This window comes from Solanum pennellii, chromosome 10 (assembly GCF_001406875.1).
Source record: "Solanum pennellii chromosome 10, SPENNV200".
Taxonomy (NCBI): Eukaryota; Viridiplantae; Streptophyta; class Magnoliopsida; order Solanales; family Solanaceae; genus Solanum; species Solanum pennellii.
The window spans coordinates 46,558,500-46,576,852 of NC_028646.1; the positions used below are offsets into that span (position 1 = coordinate 46,558,500).

General features: G+C 34.4%; 2 protein-coding genes across 2 annotated transcripts; both read right to left on the bottom strand.

Annotated features, from left to right (window-relative positions):
- Positions 1 to 215: 215 nt before the first annotated feature.
- On the bottom strand, positions 216 to 2,677 carry LOC107001948 (peroxidase 43-like). Its single transcript, XM_015199898.2, has 5 exons — positions 2,338 to 2,677; positions 1,911 to 1,954; positions 1,657 to 1,839; positions 955 to 1,117; positions 216 to 827 (listed from the first exon to the last, which is right to left on the bottom strand). The coding sequence occupies exons 1-5, from the start codon at positions 2,516 to 2,518 to the stop codon at positions 406 to 408; spliced, it is 993 nt and encodes a 330-aa protein (XP_015055384.1). The 5' UTR covers positions 2,519 to 2,677; the 3' UTR covers positions 216 to 405.
- Positions 2,678 to 4,536: 1,859 nt separating this feature from the next.
- Positions 4,537 to 11,258, bottom strand: LOC107032017 (tRNA (guanine(10)-N2)-methyltransferase homolog). The gene is made up of 6 exons (XM_015233571.2): positions 10,827 to 11,258; positions 9,791 to 10,002; positions 7,731 to 8,048; positions 7,576 to 7,650; positions 7,357 to 7,431; positions 4,537 to 5,472 (listed from the first exon to the last, which is right to left on the bottom strand). The coding sequence occupies exons 1-6, from the start codon at positions 11,035 to 11,037 to the stop codon at positions 4,918 to 4,920; spliced, it is 1,446 nt and encodes a 481-aa protein (XP_015089057.1). The 5' UTR covers positions 11,038 to 11,258; the 3' UTR covers positions 4,537 to 4,917.
- Between the last annotated feature and the right edge of the window lie 7,095 nt (positions 11,259 to 18,353).

Below are 18,353 nucleotides of genomic sequence, written 5' to 3' on the forward strand. Positions count from 1 at the left end.
AGTGTAACATAATAGAAATAATCGGCTCTTCAATTCATAATACTTTTGAAAACTAAAAGAGAAAAATATTGCAACTAAAAACTATGAAATTCGGTAACTCCATATTACAATAACCATATGAAAAGTATTTATAATGACCCACAAAATGAAATCTTAATGAAATCAAATTGCTTACTGACCCTAGCCACGGGCCGTACATTGATCCAAAATATGTCGATTGGCTTTAAATTTGCCGTAGATTTTGTATTAGGATTTCATAACTTTCATCATGGATAATAAATAGAATTATTAATGAATTACAAGTAATATATGTTGTCAATAATGCTTAGTAATTAATTACAACTATATGCTATTTTACTATATAGTACCATCTATTTTTGTAATTAATTATCTCTAAGAACTTAATTAAAAATCAGAACAAACACGTCTAATAGTTCCTTGAGAGCCAGTAAGTACTCCAATTCTTCCCATTTTCACCATTGCATTGGCAAAATCAGCCTGGAATGATGTCCCCAAAAATGGGCTAAGAAATGCAAAGTAAGAATCTACAACTCTCCTTGTTGTCTCATCGTTATATAAATTTGCATCAGATTGTAGTACAGCGAAGCCACTTCTAATATTCTGCAGAATTTGACTGTCGAATGTTGTCTCACCGCTGCCTCTGTCCATCGATAACATGACATTAACATCTCCGTTTTGGGGGCAAGTGGACTTCAACTCGTGAAGAAATGTAGGATTTATCGATGGATCAGAACCTTTGTTGGGAGAGAAGTTGTAGAGTCGTTTGGTCATGAAAAAGCATGCAGTGGTACCAATTGTATGTGCAGCTGCAGTTTATTCATTCAATATTACCCTTAATGAGACTATTTACGATCATACAAACATTTGTCACTTATTTTAAATCAAAAATCTTTCTTTCAAGTGGGAGTAATATATTAGTGTATAGATAGTTACCAGAGAGGAGAACAAGGTCTTTGTGAGAAAGGCCTTTCTGGAAGAACTTATGTTTGAGTTGTTGAATGGAATCATCAACGTCTGGCATATTATCAGCTAAAGATACATTTGAAACCAACCCATCTCTTCTTCCTGTTTCCACATTATAGAATGGCCCATTTACCTGTCCAATAAAACATTTTTTATAGACAACTGTGACGATCCACTATGTCATCACGCTATATAAGCATCACATGATATAAACTTATATATATGGAGGCTTACAAAGGAACAAAGCAAGTCTACAGTGGAAGATTCTAGAGAAATGTGAAAATTTCTTATAGTAAAATCTAGAATGTTATAAAATTTATATGGAAAGGTCTTTACAAAATTTTAAGCACGTAAAACAATTACTTTGTAAATATGTAAGAGACTTGTTTAATAATTATTATTTACATATTAACTCCTAAAGTTTAGTATAAACGGTAAGAAAGCAACACAATTCTTCTTAGCTTGTATATTTTCTTTTTCATTTTCTTAGCGATTCCTAGAGTTTGAGGCGATTGTGTGAGGCAAGAACATGAGTAAGTTGTCAAGTACCGAACATGTACTTCGTAAAAAACTAAAAATATGACAACAATGAATTATCTTTTTAAATTCCGCATCAAAAAATCAAAGAAATAAATAAAAACAGACTAAGATAATTAAAGAAAAAAGTGGTACCAAAAGTATAGCATCCCTAGCAGCAATAGCAACAATATCAGCACAAGAAATAAGTCGAGGACAAACAGCCTCAACCTCTGCTTTAGCTTTCTCAATCACTTCAAATCCTCCAACACCTTGATGACCAAATGCATGCCTTTCAGCATTAGGTCCATTTTCTATAAGAATTGATGCATCACACCCCTGATTGATCACTTAATATTTAATGAATGATCACTAAATATGATTAAATAAACATAATTATGTAATTGGACCTGAACAAAGCAATCGTGAAAATGAAGTCTAAGAGCCTGTTTGGCTCAGCTTAAAAGCTGGTCAAACTGACTTAAAAGCTGATTTTTGACTTATTTAGCTGTTTGGCAATACTCAAAATAGGTTATTTTAAGCTAAAAAAACTTATTTTAAGCCAAAAGTTAAAAGCTGGGGTAGGGGTGCTTTTTTTTTTTAGCTTATAAGCTGTTTTAAGTTGACCACATTTTTATCTTTTTGCCCTTAATATTTTTATACAATCTCCAAATTACAACATAACCCTAATATCTCTTTCTTCCATTTTTCCCTTTTCAGGTTTGGCATAGCAACTTCAGCACTTTTATCCAAACACATAACTGCTTATTTTAAAAATAAGTTTCAGCACTTTCAAAAGTACTTTTTTAAAGTTGCTTTTATTAAGCCCATCCAAACGGGCCCTAAGCAAGGCAGGAGCTATATTTTTGTTGGAGGCAGCAAATCTTTTGACAACACCACTCACAATGGATTCAACATTTGGGCATTTTTTGTCATAGAAACCAACTTTGAGCTGTCCATGTGAAATTCCTATTTGATTACTCAAAATTAAGATGATCATAAAAAGCATCATTGTCATCCTGTTTATAAAGGGTGTTTGAGTGAATAGAAAGTCAAGAATAAGTTTTGTTTATATGGAGGAAAAATCTCAACTATACTTTATCTCTTAATTAATAAGCAACAGTTGAGCAGTTTGATCTTATCTGCTTTAGCATAGGGCTTGATTGACATTACAAATTTTCTGCAATTCATAGCTGCAAATGTGAATCAATAGGCCTTCTTTTTGGCTTTTGTCTCTCATGCAATATGGGCTCCACTTAAGAGAATATTAAACTTGATATGATTTTTAACAAAAAAAAAATGTGAAATTTTGATCCAAAATGTCTTAAAAGTTAATTGTGTGGTTAGAAATCTTTTAATAAAGGAAAAATTAATATTTTATTAAATTTTTATTAAATATAAATATTTGACATTTTCTTAAGACGGATTAAAAAAATAAATTAAACCAAGTCGATTAGGAAAGAGGGAGTATTATATACTGAAGGTGCTTCTCGGGAAATATGTGGGATCCACTTTAGTGCTTTTTCAATTTTAATTTATTTATTTTACTTTGATTTTAATTTTTTATATATTTTTAAGTTATATCAAAAAGAAATTATAAATCAAATTAATTAACAATTTAGAATTGGATTATATATTTTTAATTTAAAAAGTATAATAAATAATAACTACTAGAGTAATAATTTAAAATATTTATAAACCATATCAAAATCGAATTAACTCTTTAATTTTTATCTGCATCACATAAATTAAGATCAAATCAATAATATTATTAAGCTCGCACTACACACGAGATCTCATATCTAAGAAAATTTTAGAAACAACAAACCTCATAGATTTGTAGTTATAATTTTGATAATTTCGCTCCATAACTATAGTTTTGTTTGCTATGAAGGCTAGAGCTTGTATATTCTGCTTGTTTGTACATTTCACTTGCAAATATATAAATAGGTACATTTGGGAATTCTTCATAACCTCGTTTGTATATTTGATTTGTCAATATACAAACAGGATAATTTATTATGAATTTCATAAATCGTAAATCGATAAGATAAACATATATAAAATTCTGAATTTACATATTAAACCAAGTTAAATAAACTTTAGATTTATAAAAATCAGAAGAATTATACAAATTAAACAACTAGAAAAAATTAAAAACAATTATAGCTGTAAATTGCAATTTTCTTAATAATAGCTATAATACTTAATATAGTCTAAATGTTTATAATTTTGTATAATTTCCTTTAAAATTAAGGGGCGGGCCATACTTGAGGGGAGGTTTTCCTCACAATTTAAGGTGACAGCGAAGGAATAGATAGAAATGCTTCAACAACCAAGTTGCATGGATGTGTGTATCTTTTTTGTAGTTTTATGGTCACTAATGAATTCACATGTATATCCATAAATATAGCTTTTTTAGGTTGTTTTTTTACCTTTCATGGGACAAAAGTTGTTTTTGTCTATCAGTTTTCTGTCAGTTATCTTTTTATTTTTGTTATGCCAGACTTGTATTTCATCAACTACATCTATAAATTAAAGCTACTTGCAACAAACCTTCTTTAACTATACCAACGATGGTGGTGAAACGGTATATTAATAAGAATTATGATGAAATGGTAAGTATTGCTATATATATTTTAAATTAAGAGATTTTGAATTTGAGTTCATTTGAATATGGAATCGCTTTTGTTAAGGAGTATTTTATATCGTTCGGTATGGAGTTCCAAATTAACTTTAACCAGTAGTGCATGCAGTGGCGAATTCAAAGGCAAATAATAGGACACCGACACCAGTGGTTTCTTTGTAAAATTAAATATTTTATGTATATATTTCCTAAATTCAATACATTTTATTTGGTGCACCCATGTTTGAAAAATCCTAAACACACCTCCTCCGATCATATGTAGCATAATATTCACAGCGAAAGAGTGCGATTAATAGTTACTAGCAAAGCTTTTACACTAAGGTGTAGATTAATATTAGTTTATTTAGTCAATGTAGTTAGAAGAGTTATCGGGTTCTATTCTACTTAATCAAAAGTTAATTTAAATAATAAAATTTCTGCAAATAATGTGCACATGATAAAATCGTTTGTAGAAAATACACAAAGTAGGACAGGACTTGCATCTCTAAGGTATTAAGCTTGAGCTTTAACAACTGGTAGAACGAGGCACTCATTGTGTCTTTGGGTGTCAATGAACCTTTTTTTGCAGAATACACTACTTGTATAGGCAGTAAGGCTAATAAAGTAGTCGCACCAAGGAAATAGTCAAATACATGTCAAGTGTATAGACAACTGATGAATCAATCCCAGCTCAAATGAAACCACTAAAGAGCTTTGTGGTAAGAGTTCTCATCATAATGCGAATAGCCCGACCATATTAAAGGTATATTGCCCCATGAAATTTTGTCTGTCTAGACATATTTGCCTCTATACCTTGCCTTTGAATCTTTAGCAGTCTTCGTATCACCTGACCCGTTAAGATGATTGTCAGCAGGACTAAAAACTGCTGAATGAAGGTTACCTTCTTCTAACCACTTCAAATGGTTTTCCTTGAACTCCAAATGTTTGATCCTAGCTGCTAATGCAATTTCTTCAGTATATGGTCCAATTTTAACCATGGTTAATAGTACCCGACTGTACCTATAGCTCAGCAACTGCTCTGAGATAGCAACCAACTTAAAACAAGGGTGCTCTGGAAACGTGGTCTCAATTGACTCATCCTCTCTTAATACAGGATAGAAGTACACAAGCCGGCCACCAATCACAAGCATCTTAGCAGCAAGGTCAAGCAAATCATGCACGCATTCCACTAAGCTGTAAGGAGCAGTTGATGGTATATGGCCGGTCCTTTTGTCATCAGGAACTGTATATGGACCAATCACTCCTTTCAATAGCTTCCTGCCACCAGATTTACGTCCTCCAGCACGGACTCCATAGGGAGGGTCACATATAATGGCATCAAAAACCTAGAAAACAGAACATAAGCAACAAGACCTGAAAAAAATACCTATTTAACATGCCAATTAACTGTTCAGTTCAAACTGCCTTTGGAACTCTGGAAAATAATAAACCATAATTCACTAATGGCATGACAAGAATAAACTACATATCAGAGGGCATTAAACACTTTCCCGAGCTGCCTTTGACTACATATACTGATACATATAAACTTATTTCTCTGATTTTACCTTAAGAATTTATTTTAATTTATTACTTTTATGGCATAAGACCCATGGAAGGCCACAAGTAATTGAATCCTCGTCAAGAATTTCTGTCTCAACATGAAGGATTTCTCCCCTACTTCCTCTAAAATAAGTATCAATGGAACCCGGCATCCTCGACCTTAAGTGACTATCACCCCCATTTGACTTCATTTACATCTCCATGCACTTTTGCTCTCTCACCATACAAGACTTCTATTGCTGCTTTAGAATATTGCTTGTATGTAGAAAGCGCACCTCTGTTTGACACAAACTCTCAGATTTCCATCTCCACTTACTTTAGCTCTCTCACTGTATAAGACTTCAATTGCTGCTCTAGTAATCTGTAGAGATCTATAAATTTGAGAGATCTGCATGAATAAGACAGCTATATCTGGGCATATTACCTTTGAGAAAAGGAAACAATTCCAAGACATACCAAGTTGGAGAATTTCGTTCTTCAGATTAACAGTCAAGTTCTAGTCGCTATAAGTCCCAGAAGCTCATATGATGTGGAGATGTGCAACAAACAAAATAGAGACAACAGTATATGCCATCTACTCCAGAGACTTCAGTACACTCGAGCAACTACTAGAACTGCTACTACGTGATTGCCAGGACAAGAAAGTGTCAAATAAAACCTGGAAACTAAGCTTACTCACTCTAATTAAATCGAAAGAAGATTTGAACTCTAACCCATCAACTCTGAAGATAATGTACACTGTAAGCAAACAATTCACCAACTTCTGAAGATCACATTACATGATTTCAGAGTGCTGCATCATTCTTCCACACATAAGAGACTCATAAAATGAGCTTCAAATTACTTGACTATGAGAAAATTCATCTTCAATATATACCACCCTCGACTGTCAATATAATGTAACTGATAAAGACTTGATAATGACCTTGAAAATTAGAAAATGTAATAGTTTCTTTAACCATATCAACTTTGAAGATAGTAACAACATTATTGATAGTGAAGACCTGTGTTGGAAAAGAAAGGATTGTTTCAACTATACCTCTTCCCAAATTTTAACTTTGTATAAAGTAACTCTTTCCAGAACAAAACCTTGCTTTTACTAGAGATATGCGAACCTTTGTTCTTTAATTGAAAATTTGATTAGTCTTAATTATATGAAAAATTAAGAAAATAACTTCTCCACTTTCAGGTTATTGTTGCATGAAGAAAAATATCAACAGAAATCATCTGGTAATTCATTGCACTATGTGAACTCTACAACTTCCTGCCTCAAGAAAACTAACTCTTGACAAGTCAATCGTGGCTTGAGCTAGGATATGATGTCTTACAAACGCAAGCAACAACTGTGGTTCTTTTTTGTTGTTAGCTGTACTGTTTTGACATATTACTTTCTCTTTATAAGAGTTGTCTCCTCTTTGATCACTATCCAATCTATTGAGTAGGGCTTTGCATCTTGAACATAAGAAAAATTGCGAAAACATGTGTGAACTTAGCAATCTTGGCTGTACCTACCAACTGAAGCCCTTTGCCCATTAGTACAAATAAAGGAGGGAAAACACCACCACCCAATGATCAAATACTTCATAGAAAGAAGAAACAGAAGTTGCAAGTGAAAGAACAAGAGGACTAGACAACCAAAAAACACAAATAACTTCAAATAAGAATACCTCATTCAACCCCGAACGCCAAGGAGGAAGGTTGTTGTCTGCCCTTAATAAACCAATAGGCATTGGCAGTCCGTACTGCAATTAAAGATACGAGTTTAGCATAGAAAGATAATAAATAAAATTATACTCCGATCAGATGATAAGATCAAATAATAGCAATTACTATATAAGAACAAAATTAGCATCCCATATAAAGAGAACACATCACTCTGCCCGTACCTGCTTGAAGTTGCTCCAGACATTACAATCTGGACCGCGGCCATCACGTACTACTCGAATGTCAATATCTGCACCCTGAAAAGTCAATTAATGATAGTAAAGAACCAAGGAAAATAATGAATGCTCAAAGTTCATGCAAAAATAGAAACACTAACCAATGTCACTGCTCCATAATGAGCTGCTGCAACTAGAATGCTTCCTGTGCCCACAAAAGGGTCATAGACAAGCTTTCCAGATTTGACCTGTGCTTGGTTAGCCATCAGGAACGCCATTTCAGCATCCATGGCTGTTGGCCCGAGATAAGTACGACTCTTTAACTGATAAGTTGGCAAAAGCTTCCTATCAGCAGTACCAATCTCTCGACCAAAAAAAATTCTTTTTCCCGAAATGGGTGGCAATCCATTGTTAGAATCATAATCATCTGTTTCTATGAGCCAGAACGTGTGATAAGGATTCTTTAAGTTGACCCGGCCCTGGAATCAAACAGACATAAGTAAATTCACAGGCAATATCTACTAAACCTCAGAAATTCTGTGAAATACAAAAGAATATCTGAGAGTAAAATGCATTTTTACATGCCGTCTCCACTTCACTTCTCTCAAAATATGTATGTTGTAATTGGTTAAATAAAATAAGACACACATAGAGTGGAGAGAGCATGTATATGGGGACTCAGAATGCTTTTACTCTTAGATATATTACATGTATTCATGGAATTTCTAAGTCTCTACTGTTCAACTTAGACTTTACGGGTCATTTGGTAGAGTGTATTGGAAAAATAATGCATGCATTAGCTTTGTGTATAACTAGTACCTTTTTTGGTATACGATTTCAGACTCTATGTATACCTAATGCACACTCTATTTTGTATAATTGAGGCGTATATTACGAATACATGGAAATCCATGGTATTAGTAATGCAAAGGGTGTTAATACAAGTATTAGCATAAGTAAAGACTCAATTGCCCCTCAAAACCTTTTCCACGTCTTTTCTTTTCCACAATTTTTTTTATAGAAAGCATACAATAGTTATTACTTTTAATACACAAAACCAAATACTGCATAAGAAATAATCACATCATAACTAATGCAAGCATTACTAATACACCATATTCAACATTATTGTTATACACCCTATCAAACGACACCTAAACCTTCAATTATTTGTCTTGAAGGTTTTTTCTCCAATTGCTAATGAGTCCATTAGTTTCTGACTTGACATTATCCTATTTTATCATAAATATGATTTATCTTTTTTCCTTTTGAATGCCACATCTAAAAGAACCCCTACGAAAAAAGAAATCCTAAAAAGAAAACCAACCTTATCAGTCTCTCCAGTAACCAGATACTATGCCCATTATCCCATCTCTCTGCTTGGACCTTCCCAACAACCACCCTTCTCCTTGTGTCAACTACCACCTAACAACCCGTCGCTGTCCCCCTCCACTCAATGCCCTGATTTCCAATATCTCTCCACCTCTTTTCCTCTCCCCCCAATCTGAATAATAAACCACCACCTTTTCTCCCTGTTCTTCACCAACCCTATATCCAACCCGCTCTTCTTCCTTGGTTCAACCCTTCTCACAATCTCCGAGCTGTTTCTGTTTTCTGTCTTCTTGGTACTTGGGATTTAGCCTAAAATATAAGCAGAACAATGATACAACTCTAGATCAAAATCCTAAGGAACAATTGAAGATTTAATGTGCAAGGTGGGTATGATAAGGGAACAAGAGTACAAATACAAAGGGACCAAATTAGTTCCTATACCAAACAGGGATAATGAAGCTGAGACTACATCCTCAAAATCGGAAGAACAAACCAAAACACCAGTCATATCACCACACTCAGAAGCAACAATCACATTCCACGGCATATAATTTTTTCAAATGATTAAATGAAAATAAAGTGATGCAGATGATGGTAAGTACAGAAAAAATAGGATTGAATAAAAAATATAAACGTCACTTCATGTAACAAATAGAAGGGAATAATTCTTGATGGAGTAAATATTAGAACATGTTAACCCAGTACATATAGTATAGACATAAGGAACAACAAAGAACAAGAAGGAAACAGAAATTCTCTGCCTACGAAAACAAAGGAGGAAAAAGTGCTAATGTTAGTTAGCTTCTGCTCCTTTACTTTCTTCAATTAGAAAAACCAAATTGATCAGATTGAGTTTTATGTAATGTACTCCAGAATAACAAGTACGTACCTTGAAAGGAATGTAGGATAGTGATCGAATACGTTCAGTTTGCTCCTCAAAGCTGATAACCTTCCCAAAGGTCTCAACAGCAATCTTGAATGTGCTATCAGATGTCAGGTATGGCAGTTTCTTCTCGTCTGGATAACTTCTAATCGACTCTTCTAATTCCTCAAAGTTGCTTCCTTCTCCCCAGAGTTCAAAGATCCCTTTTACAAGAATACCTGCATGACAGGATTATCAATATATTGTATAGCATATCTACTCTTCAAACCCTTTCCCCAGATAAATAGAGAGATATCAAGAGTTTCTTAACGCAAAGCCTCCTATGTCACATACTAAATCCCTTTTCACCAAAAAAATGTTTGATACTCTTCCAACCTTTGTACAGAAGAAAAGCTTCAATGAGTTTCTAAGGGTCCATGATTCAAATGTCATATCATAACTAAGTCCCTTATAACTTGGAAAACAATTCAGAAACCGCAACATCACTTAATTAATCAAATATGTTCCATTACGAAACCAATGAGTTGGTACTGCTTATAGATCCTTTGCTTCTATGGTGCTGTTCTCTTAGCTAAGTCCATATCAACTCCAAGTAGATTATGCATCCTCAAATGAAGGGGCATTCACCTATTAATAGCCACCTCTTTTAAACCTAACCTTAAAGAGAAGTTCAGAACAATAAATGTATAAAATGAAACAAGTAATTAACCCACACAATTGAATCAAAAATCCAAGATAAGAGTGTTCCAACTACTAACTCAACAAAAATTAATTTGCGGGATGTTTCAACCTATTTTCTTATGAAAGCTGCTTTAGTAATTAACTCTACGCAATGGTAACCGGGCTAGATATGAAATGAAAAAACGAAAGCCTAAAAGGAACAATTACAATTCTAAATACAGTAAAGCTGAGAAGAGTGAGACTTATTTAGTAACCAAGACGACTGATTATGTATCACAATTTCTATCTGTTTTTAGCGCCGCTGAATCTAACTACATATATAGCTTAAGAATTGTATAGAGAGATGAAGAGAAGGTCTTACTACGGTTAGCAACACTTCGAGCAATTTCTTCAGAAGGAAGATTAACGAAGTGAAAAGGAGAGTCTGGATGATGATGTTTTGGAAGCTCCCATTCAAGTGAACTATTGCATTGTAAGTCAGTTACGTCTTTGCTGAAAAGGTCTGCTAAAGATTCAACTTCAGGTTTCCTGTAGTCCAGTAACCTGTGATAGAACACGCATAGATACCACATCTTCTGCAATCTTTCACTTTCACCTTCAAACCTAACAACTTACTCTTAAATTGGAAAATGTATTCTAAGGGGAAGATATCAGTACCGGCGGCGACTCCGACAGCTGCTGGTGGCGGGACGAATGAACTTGGATACACGCTACTCTTCTTTTAACCCAAAGTCCCAACAAACGCAAAACCCTGGGATTTTGACTTAAACCCAAAAACTTTCAAGAGGAAAAAGAAAAAACATTTTTTCATAAAATATACACCTAAACACAAAATATTACATAAGAATTGATTTCCTACAAAAATGTTTTCTACCAAAAATGATTTCCTACAAAATGTAATTGTGAGTTTCTTACTTATTTCTTAATATCTATAAGAAAATATTTCAAAAGTATTTATATGTATATATATTGTTTATCAATTAAAACACTATAAAAATCGGGATAGAATCGTAAGAATATATTTATGAGTAGCGATGGTGCAATGATTAAGGGGTGGGGTTGAGAGATTGGTGGGGTGGATTGAAGGAGAAAATAAGTTTGCAATCACACTTATACAACTTGTTTTTCCTACTTCTATTTAGAAAGTCATTTTCTTTATTTTAAGTAACTTATTTTTCACATTTTGATCAACTAAACATAGGTGTCACGCCCAATTGAGAGGAGACGCAATTGGCACCCATTACCTTATTCGATCGGAGCTAACCACTAAAACATAATGGAAAGGAAATAGCAAGCGCTGATAATTTTTTCACAATAAAATCCTGAAATAAGATAACTAGATCAACGAGGTCACAACAACATCAAGGACATAATGAAATGACAAAGTAAGACCATCTTAATTGGTAAGAACAAGCAAATCAATATGGATGCAACTAAAATCATATATACAATGAGTCGACAAGGCTACAAACAAGAAGATGAAAAAAGACCAAACAAAATATGTACACAAGTCTTTATGAATACTGCAGCTCAACTAGTTGGGACAATGCCCCGATAACTATACACAAAACTCATGGATGCAAAACATATAAACAACTAACAGCTCCACCAGGAAGAATTAAGCTTACTAATCCTCGGTTGGAAGAACACCTTTAGTGCAAAAGTCGACCAGGATCTTTGTCTGAACTTATTGGACGAATGTAGTGTCACGCAACAATTAAACTTAAGTACAAATAGATATGTACTACTATGAAAGGCGGAAAGTAGAATAAAATATAGTTGCGGTAAAAAGGATAAAAAATTATTTCACTCATGGCTAACATCTGACCTCATAGTAACAAAATACGCATGATATGCTCGTGTAATCATATATATCTCACACACACACATACACAAATGCAAATGCATGTCATACCCAGTCAAATGTTAGTAATTGTAATAATTTTTTATAGCTAACTGACATCATAACCACCATCATATTATTTGTCAACTTATGATCATTTGTACCATATACATATACTTGTGGGTAAATAGGCCCCTTCCTCTGATTATTATTTTAGAGATAAAGCATATAACATGTCATGATATGAACTTTAAAAGCATATAGGTCATAACAAGAACTTAGCCAATTTTGTCTCATTCGTACTTTTATTCTCATAATCACTTTTATATTACATGTAGGTGATTAAACTGGAGTTGTTCAATCATTAACACCTCGCTATTTTAGTTATATCCATTCAAGTCTTTATCGTTCTTATTCAAATATCGTATAATTATTTCAATTTTAGAAGCTTCATTTCTTCCTAAATTTAGAATGCATACAACATGATTTTCGTATAACCAGAGATATGTAAGTGACTTAAACCCAAAGTCTTGGTCATCCTTTCTTTCCAACTATATTCCATTTCAAGTGATCCCACTGACAACTTTTCATTTGTCTGACAAAATCGATTACTTAGTCAATGTTGGTTGCCTGACAATTCATCCTTCATTCTCAAGCAACCAAGGGGCGGTTGTTAACATGCACTTTTGACCTTTTACCAAACTTTATGAAAGATCTTTTACCTCTCCCCCCCCCCCCTCCCGCGCACTATTTAATAGTGTATTTTAAAGGTATGTGTCACGCCCCAAAGTCAAGGGGCGCAACTGGCTCCTATTGCCAAAAATCAAGCCCGAGCTGACCATGCTGAACCATTTGCTACTAGCTCATGGAAGCCACATGTAATCAAGAAAACAAACAAGTATATCTCGGCTTAAAATTAAGCCCTCGTCCGGCAAGGGCCCTGTTAACAGATCTATAAAAGAAACATCTACTCCCAAAAGTTAATATAAAAAAATAGCCAAATAGCACAAAAGTCAATATTGGACCGTTGAGGCCACCATGATATCTATACCGAAACTTAAAACATGTATATATCAAGATAATACCCCAAACAACTCACAAGCTTCAGCAACCCAACAAACTAGGCCAACATGGCCATAACATAGCTATATACCCCTACACACTAGTTTGCAAGCCTCGAAGAGTACAAAATATTGCAAGACAGAGCCTCAGCTTACCCATAAAGATATATACAACAAAAGCTAACAAACCTCCCAACTTTGGCAGCTCTGGAGGAAAGGGGCTAGCCAATCAGATAGAATTCAATCCTACTACTGAGGAGGTCTACTGGGTCATCTGTCGGGACCTGCATGCATGAATGCAGCGCCCCCAGGCAGTGGGGAGCCATTACAAAATAATGTAAAGAATATGAAAGGCTATAGACTAAATGAGCAAGTATCATACTAATACAAAAAGCAATCACGTAAGGAATTCAAATTTTAGATAAGCATGCTAACCCACTACTGAATCTAAAAATACTATCAAATATCAACCTAACCAAGCCCCCATAAGCTCGGTAGGTACAAACAACATACCATCTACCTAGGATCCCATAAGCTCAGAAGGTGTCAATCAATCTACATACCCCTACCAGTAGCCCTTTGTCTTTGTAAGAACTCACATAGCCCTTTTTGGAAACGATGTAGCCTTGTAGGCAGCGAATAGCCCTCTTAGGCAACATCATAGCTCTGTAGGCTGCATATAGCTCTCCTTTGCTTTCAACATAGCCCTATAAGCAACACATAGCCCTCTTTGGCATCAAAATAGCCCTGTAGGCAACACATAACGTTCTTTGGCATCAATATAGCCATGTGGACAACACATAACCCTCATTGGCAATAGCATAGTCCTATTTAGGGCTAGTCATGGTTATGGTTAACAACCAAACCAAACCGCATTCCGGATCAAACCGATTTAAAAAAACTATATTTGGTTTGGTTTGTTTAGGTTTGGTTATTAAATTTTAAAAATCGATATTTTTTTGTTTGGTTTTGATTTTGGTTTTACTAAAAAACAACCGCAAAAATAACCAAACCAATAAATTAGATGTATAAATTGTATAATTATTTATATAATATTCATAAATAAATTAAAAATATATTGTTAAATTTTAATCAACTTAAGTCTTTAACTTTATCATTTTCTCAAGCCCAACACTTTAGCCCAAGTATAATAATCTCAAATCCAAGTCCATCAAAATCCATTTTTGTCTTTATCTACCATACTTTACATAAAATTGTAACACTTTCTTTTAAATGTATCACTTTGTTCATGTAATGAATTGCTTAATTGCTTGACTAAACAGACATTTGTTTTTCTGTAGATTGTTCATGTACTTGGTGTTTGTATCTATCGAGATACGTACTTCGTTAAAAAAATTATTACTTTCAAATCGAAAAACCATAAAAACCAAACCAAACCGACAATAACAAAACTGATGGTTATTTTTTTCGTTTGGTTTGGTTTGGTTTTAGAAATTTGAAAAACCGACTAGATTGGATTGGTTTTGGTTTTAATCAATAACCAATCCAAATCGAACCACGAACAGCCCTAGTCCTATTAGACAGTATCATAGCCCCCATAAGCAGTTCATACCTCAACAACTAACCGCAATAGCCCCAAGGGCGACAACAAACAATTGAATAGGCTAAAGGCGAGCAATTTAGCTATAAACAATATATATGAATAATCTTCAAGTCGTTCCTAACTTAGAGTCGTTCTTAACATATTATGAGTCCCTAAAATGAGGGTTTATATCTACTCAATCAGTCAACCACTCACAATTAGATCTACAAGATCACCAACATTAACTACCTTATGATATCACTCCCAAGCTCTAAGTAAGCATGCCGAACAAAAGGAATAACCTTAACATACCCTTTCCTTTACAATTTAAGCTGAAAATACCTCTGTCCGCACCACTACAACAGTAAAGAAAAAGGTAAAATTGATATTTTCTTTCTTCTTTTTTTTCCTTAAAGTAAAATTAATCAGTAATTAAGGATAAAAAAATTACTATGACGATTCAACAAATGATACGAATTCCTATCGTAAATTATAATCAAGACACAATGTATTCATAAATTGGTAAAAGGTTATTCTTACCTATTTCAAAACAACCACAACACATGAATATAATCACTGCACTGAAAATAACCCTACTGCGATAATATCCACAGAGCTACACCACTCAATTCGCCGTGAAAATTATATCAAAACGGCGAGCTTGCGACGTAGTGTAATTTTTTTTATAAGGAGCCAAGAAGAGATCATGAACACACAACGATGATTTGAGGAGTAATTCTATGACTTCCATGGGTTTATTACGAGTTGAAATGAAGAAAAATGGAGAAGATGTTATCTTATAAGCTTCAACCGACTTAGGGGACCCACCTCACGTGCCTACTTGCGCAGTCTCGTGAAAACGCGAATATCTCTCTATACCGTTTGATGAGTTGGAAACTAGATTCGTATACCTTTGATTAAATGGTTCTTGGGCTTCATACCTTATTATATATTGGGAGAAAACGTCTAAGACATTTGACCCAAATTTCATAGGAATGTTTAAAAAGGAACTTAAGATAACTTTTGCTAACTTTTATTTTGCTACTTACCTTACTTAAAAACTTGAGATAAAACCCTTGGACACTTAAAAAATATGACATACCACATCATTCTTAATTTATTACTCACCTTCTTTGTCTTTCCACAAAGGAATGAGTTAATTTAGACGTTTTAAAAAGTCGGGGTGTTACATCCTTCCTCTCCTTAGAAACATTTGTCCTACGGTTAAGTCCTTAGGAGTTTCAAAAAATTAGGTAGAATATCTTTTGTAAATGTGACTATCCATGAGCATGAAATGCAGAAATTCTAACCTAGGTGTCTCGCAAGTTGACATAAATAGCTATGCATTATCATATACAACAACAATAACAATAATGATAAACAGCCACTTAAAAAGTTCAAATTGCTATCTAACCTCACTGCACTAATATAACCTGATACGTCATCACCCTAGGGTATGAAACAATTGACGATATTTGTGTTTTTGATCTGTGTTATCAAAACCAGAAATTACATATTCTAATAAATTATTCAGAAACACGAAGTAATTGAAATTTATAAAACCAGTAAGAGAGATGAACAAAAATTTAACTAAAACCTGTAAGAATGTGCCAGAACTTGAAAAAAAAATCTTTTAAATCGGAAAAAGATCAAGTCCACTGAACTCACAGTGTCCTCTTAAGGAAATTATTCCCTTCTGGTATCCGAGGTTTGATTTGGAATATAACCTCCCAGGGTAAAAAGATCTTAATTAGAAAAGTGTAGATACCAAAAACTCTACTATCAGTAAATTAATCCACAGCAGGAAAGTACACGAAGAAAAATGTGTGCAGAAGAAGAAGAAGAAGATCAGAAAATTCGTTTGGAAATATTCTGAAACATGAATGGTATTTATAGCAAGAAGAATATGTTCTGAAAGGTTGCAACCCTTTCAGAATTCACACGACCATTAATGAAAGTTTGCAACCTTTCAAATGGTACTGACTGTTCCTGAAAGTTGCAACATTTCAGAACAGTCATGGCGGAAAATTTAAATAAAACGGGAAAGTTTAAATAAAACGGGTCGTGCGGATCCGAGTCGGATCGGGTTAGTCAACTAAAAAGTTAAAACATTTTGGTTAATTTTCAACTTCTGTTATCAACTAATTACTTGAAAATATTTTTTTGGCCATTTTAATTAATTAATTAAATAAATAATTAAAATAAACTTTATCCAACAAATAATCTCTCGATCGATCATTTGCCAAAGCCGAAGCCGAGACGAGCGAGCGACGACGACGACAGCGTGAGGGGGTCCCTCTTTCCAACCCTTTTAACAATTAATAGGAGTGTTTCTATAAAACTCTCCTATTTTTCTTTCTATCACCGATGAGGGGCAAATGCCTTTTCATTAAAGCATAAGAGGACTTTTCAAGTTCCCAACTCTTCAAGTTCTCAACTTTTCAAATTCCTCTCATTCCCTCTATTTCCCATCAATTCTCGCTACATACCCAACAATCCCCCACATTGATGAGGAATGGTTATAACATAGGAATGCACGGACAATTGTGTACTTTACAGGCAAGGATTAATTGCATCTGGATAAGTAGGTTTCCCCTTGGACTTTCCGTAGTGAACATATGTCGGATATACTCGGTCAATCGGTAGATGTTATATCTTTGAACCGTCGAGCTTTGGTCTATACCTAGACAACCATATGTCACACAATTAACCCTTTACTGTTTATGGTTCTTACGGCTGTATTCGTTTCAGCCATGAACACCTCCTGGTTTCATGAATGTATAGAGAATAGGCTTTTGACACAAAATTCTCTTTGAAGCGGCCTCCAATTCACACTCACATAGGTGATTTCTAACCGTGTCATCTCGTAGATCACTATTTGGTCAAATCTACCAAACTTAGCAAATCATTAAAAACTTAAGCTTTATTACCTTATTAACAAGCCTTAAAGTCGTAACCTTGTTCCTGAACATTGTCTTCATCATGAGAATGAATTGAGTTAATTGACAATATCGAACCGTCAGCCACAACGTTGTTTTTCTCCTTGAATCTAGCTCTTGGGATCTCCAATATGCTAGATAGAGTTACCGTCGTGCTGACTTGTCCTAAGCCGTAAACCTATTCCCTTAGATGATCTTTCAACTGTCTCTCTCTCTAGACCTTTCGTTAGTGGATCTGACACATTATCGCTTGACTTTACATAGTCAATTGTGATAATTCCACTAGAGAGCAGTTGTCTTACGGTGTTATGTCTCCGTCGTATATGACGAGACTTCCCGTTGTACATAACGCTCCTGCCCTACCTATTGTTGCTTGACTATCGCCATGTATGCAAATTGGTCTAACAGGTTTGGGCCAAAAATGGAATATCCTCTAGGAAATTCCGGACCTATTCAGCTTCTTCCCCAGCCTTATCCAAAGCAATGAATTTAGATTCCATTG

Coding starts and splice junctions, on each gene's coding strand:
- LOC107001948 (XM_015199898.2), bottom strand. CDS start 2,518: ATGACAATGATGCTTTTTATGATCATCTTAATTTTGAGTAATCAAATA. Junction 1,955..2,337: donor TCCTGCCTTGCTTAGGGCCC/GTTTGGATGGGC, acceptor TTTTAAGCTGAG/CCAAACAGGCTCTTAGACTT. Junction 1,118..1,656: donor CTAGGGATGCTATACTTTTG/GTACCACTTTTT, acceptor TTTATTGGACAG/GTAAATGGGCCATTCTATAA.
- LOC107032017 (XM_015233571.2), bottom strand. CDS start 11,037: ATGTGGTATCTATGCGTGTTCTATCACAGGTTACTGGACTACAGGAAA. Junction 7,432..7,575: donor TCTGGAGCAACTTCAAGCAG/GTACGGGCAGAG, acceptor CTTTAATTGCAG/TACGGACTGCCAATGCCTAT. Junction 5,473..7,356: donor GGCGTTCGGGGTTGAATGAG/GTATTCTTATTT, acceptor TCTGTTTTCTAG/GTTTTTGATGCCATTATATG.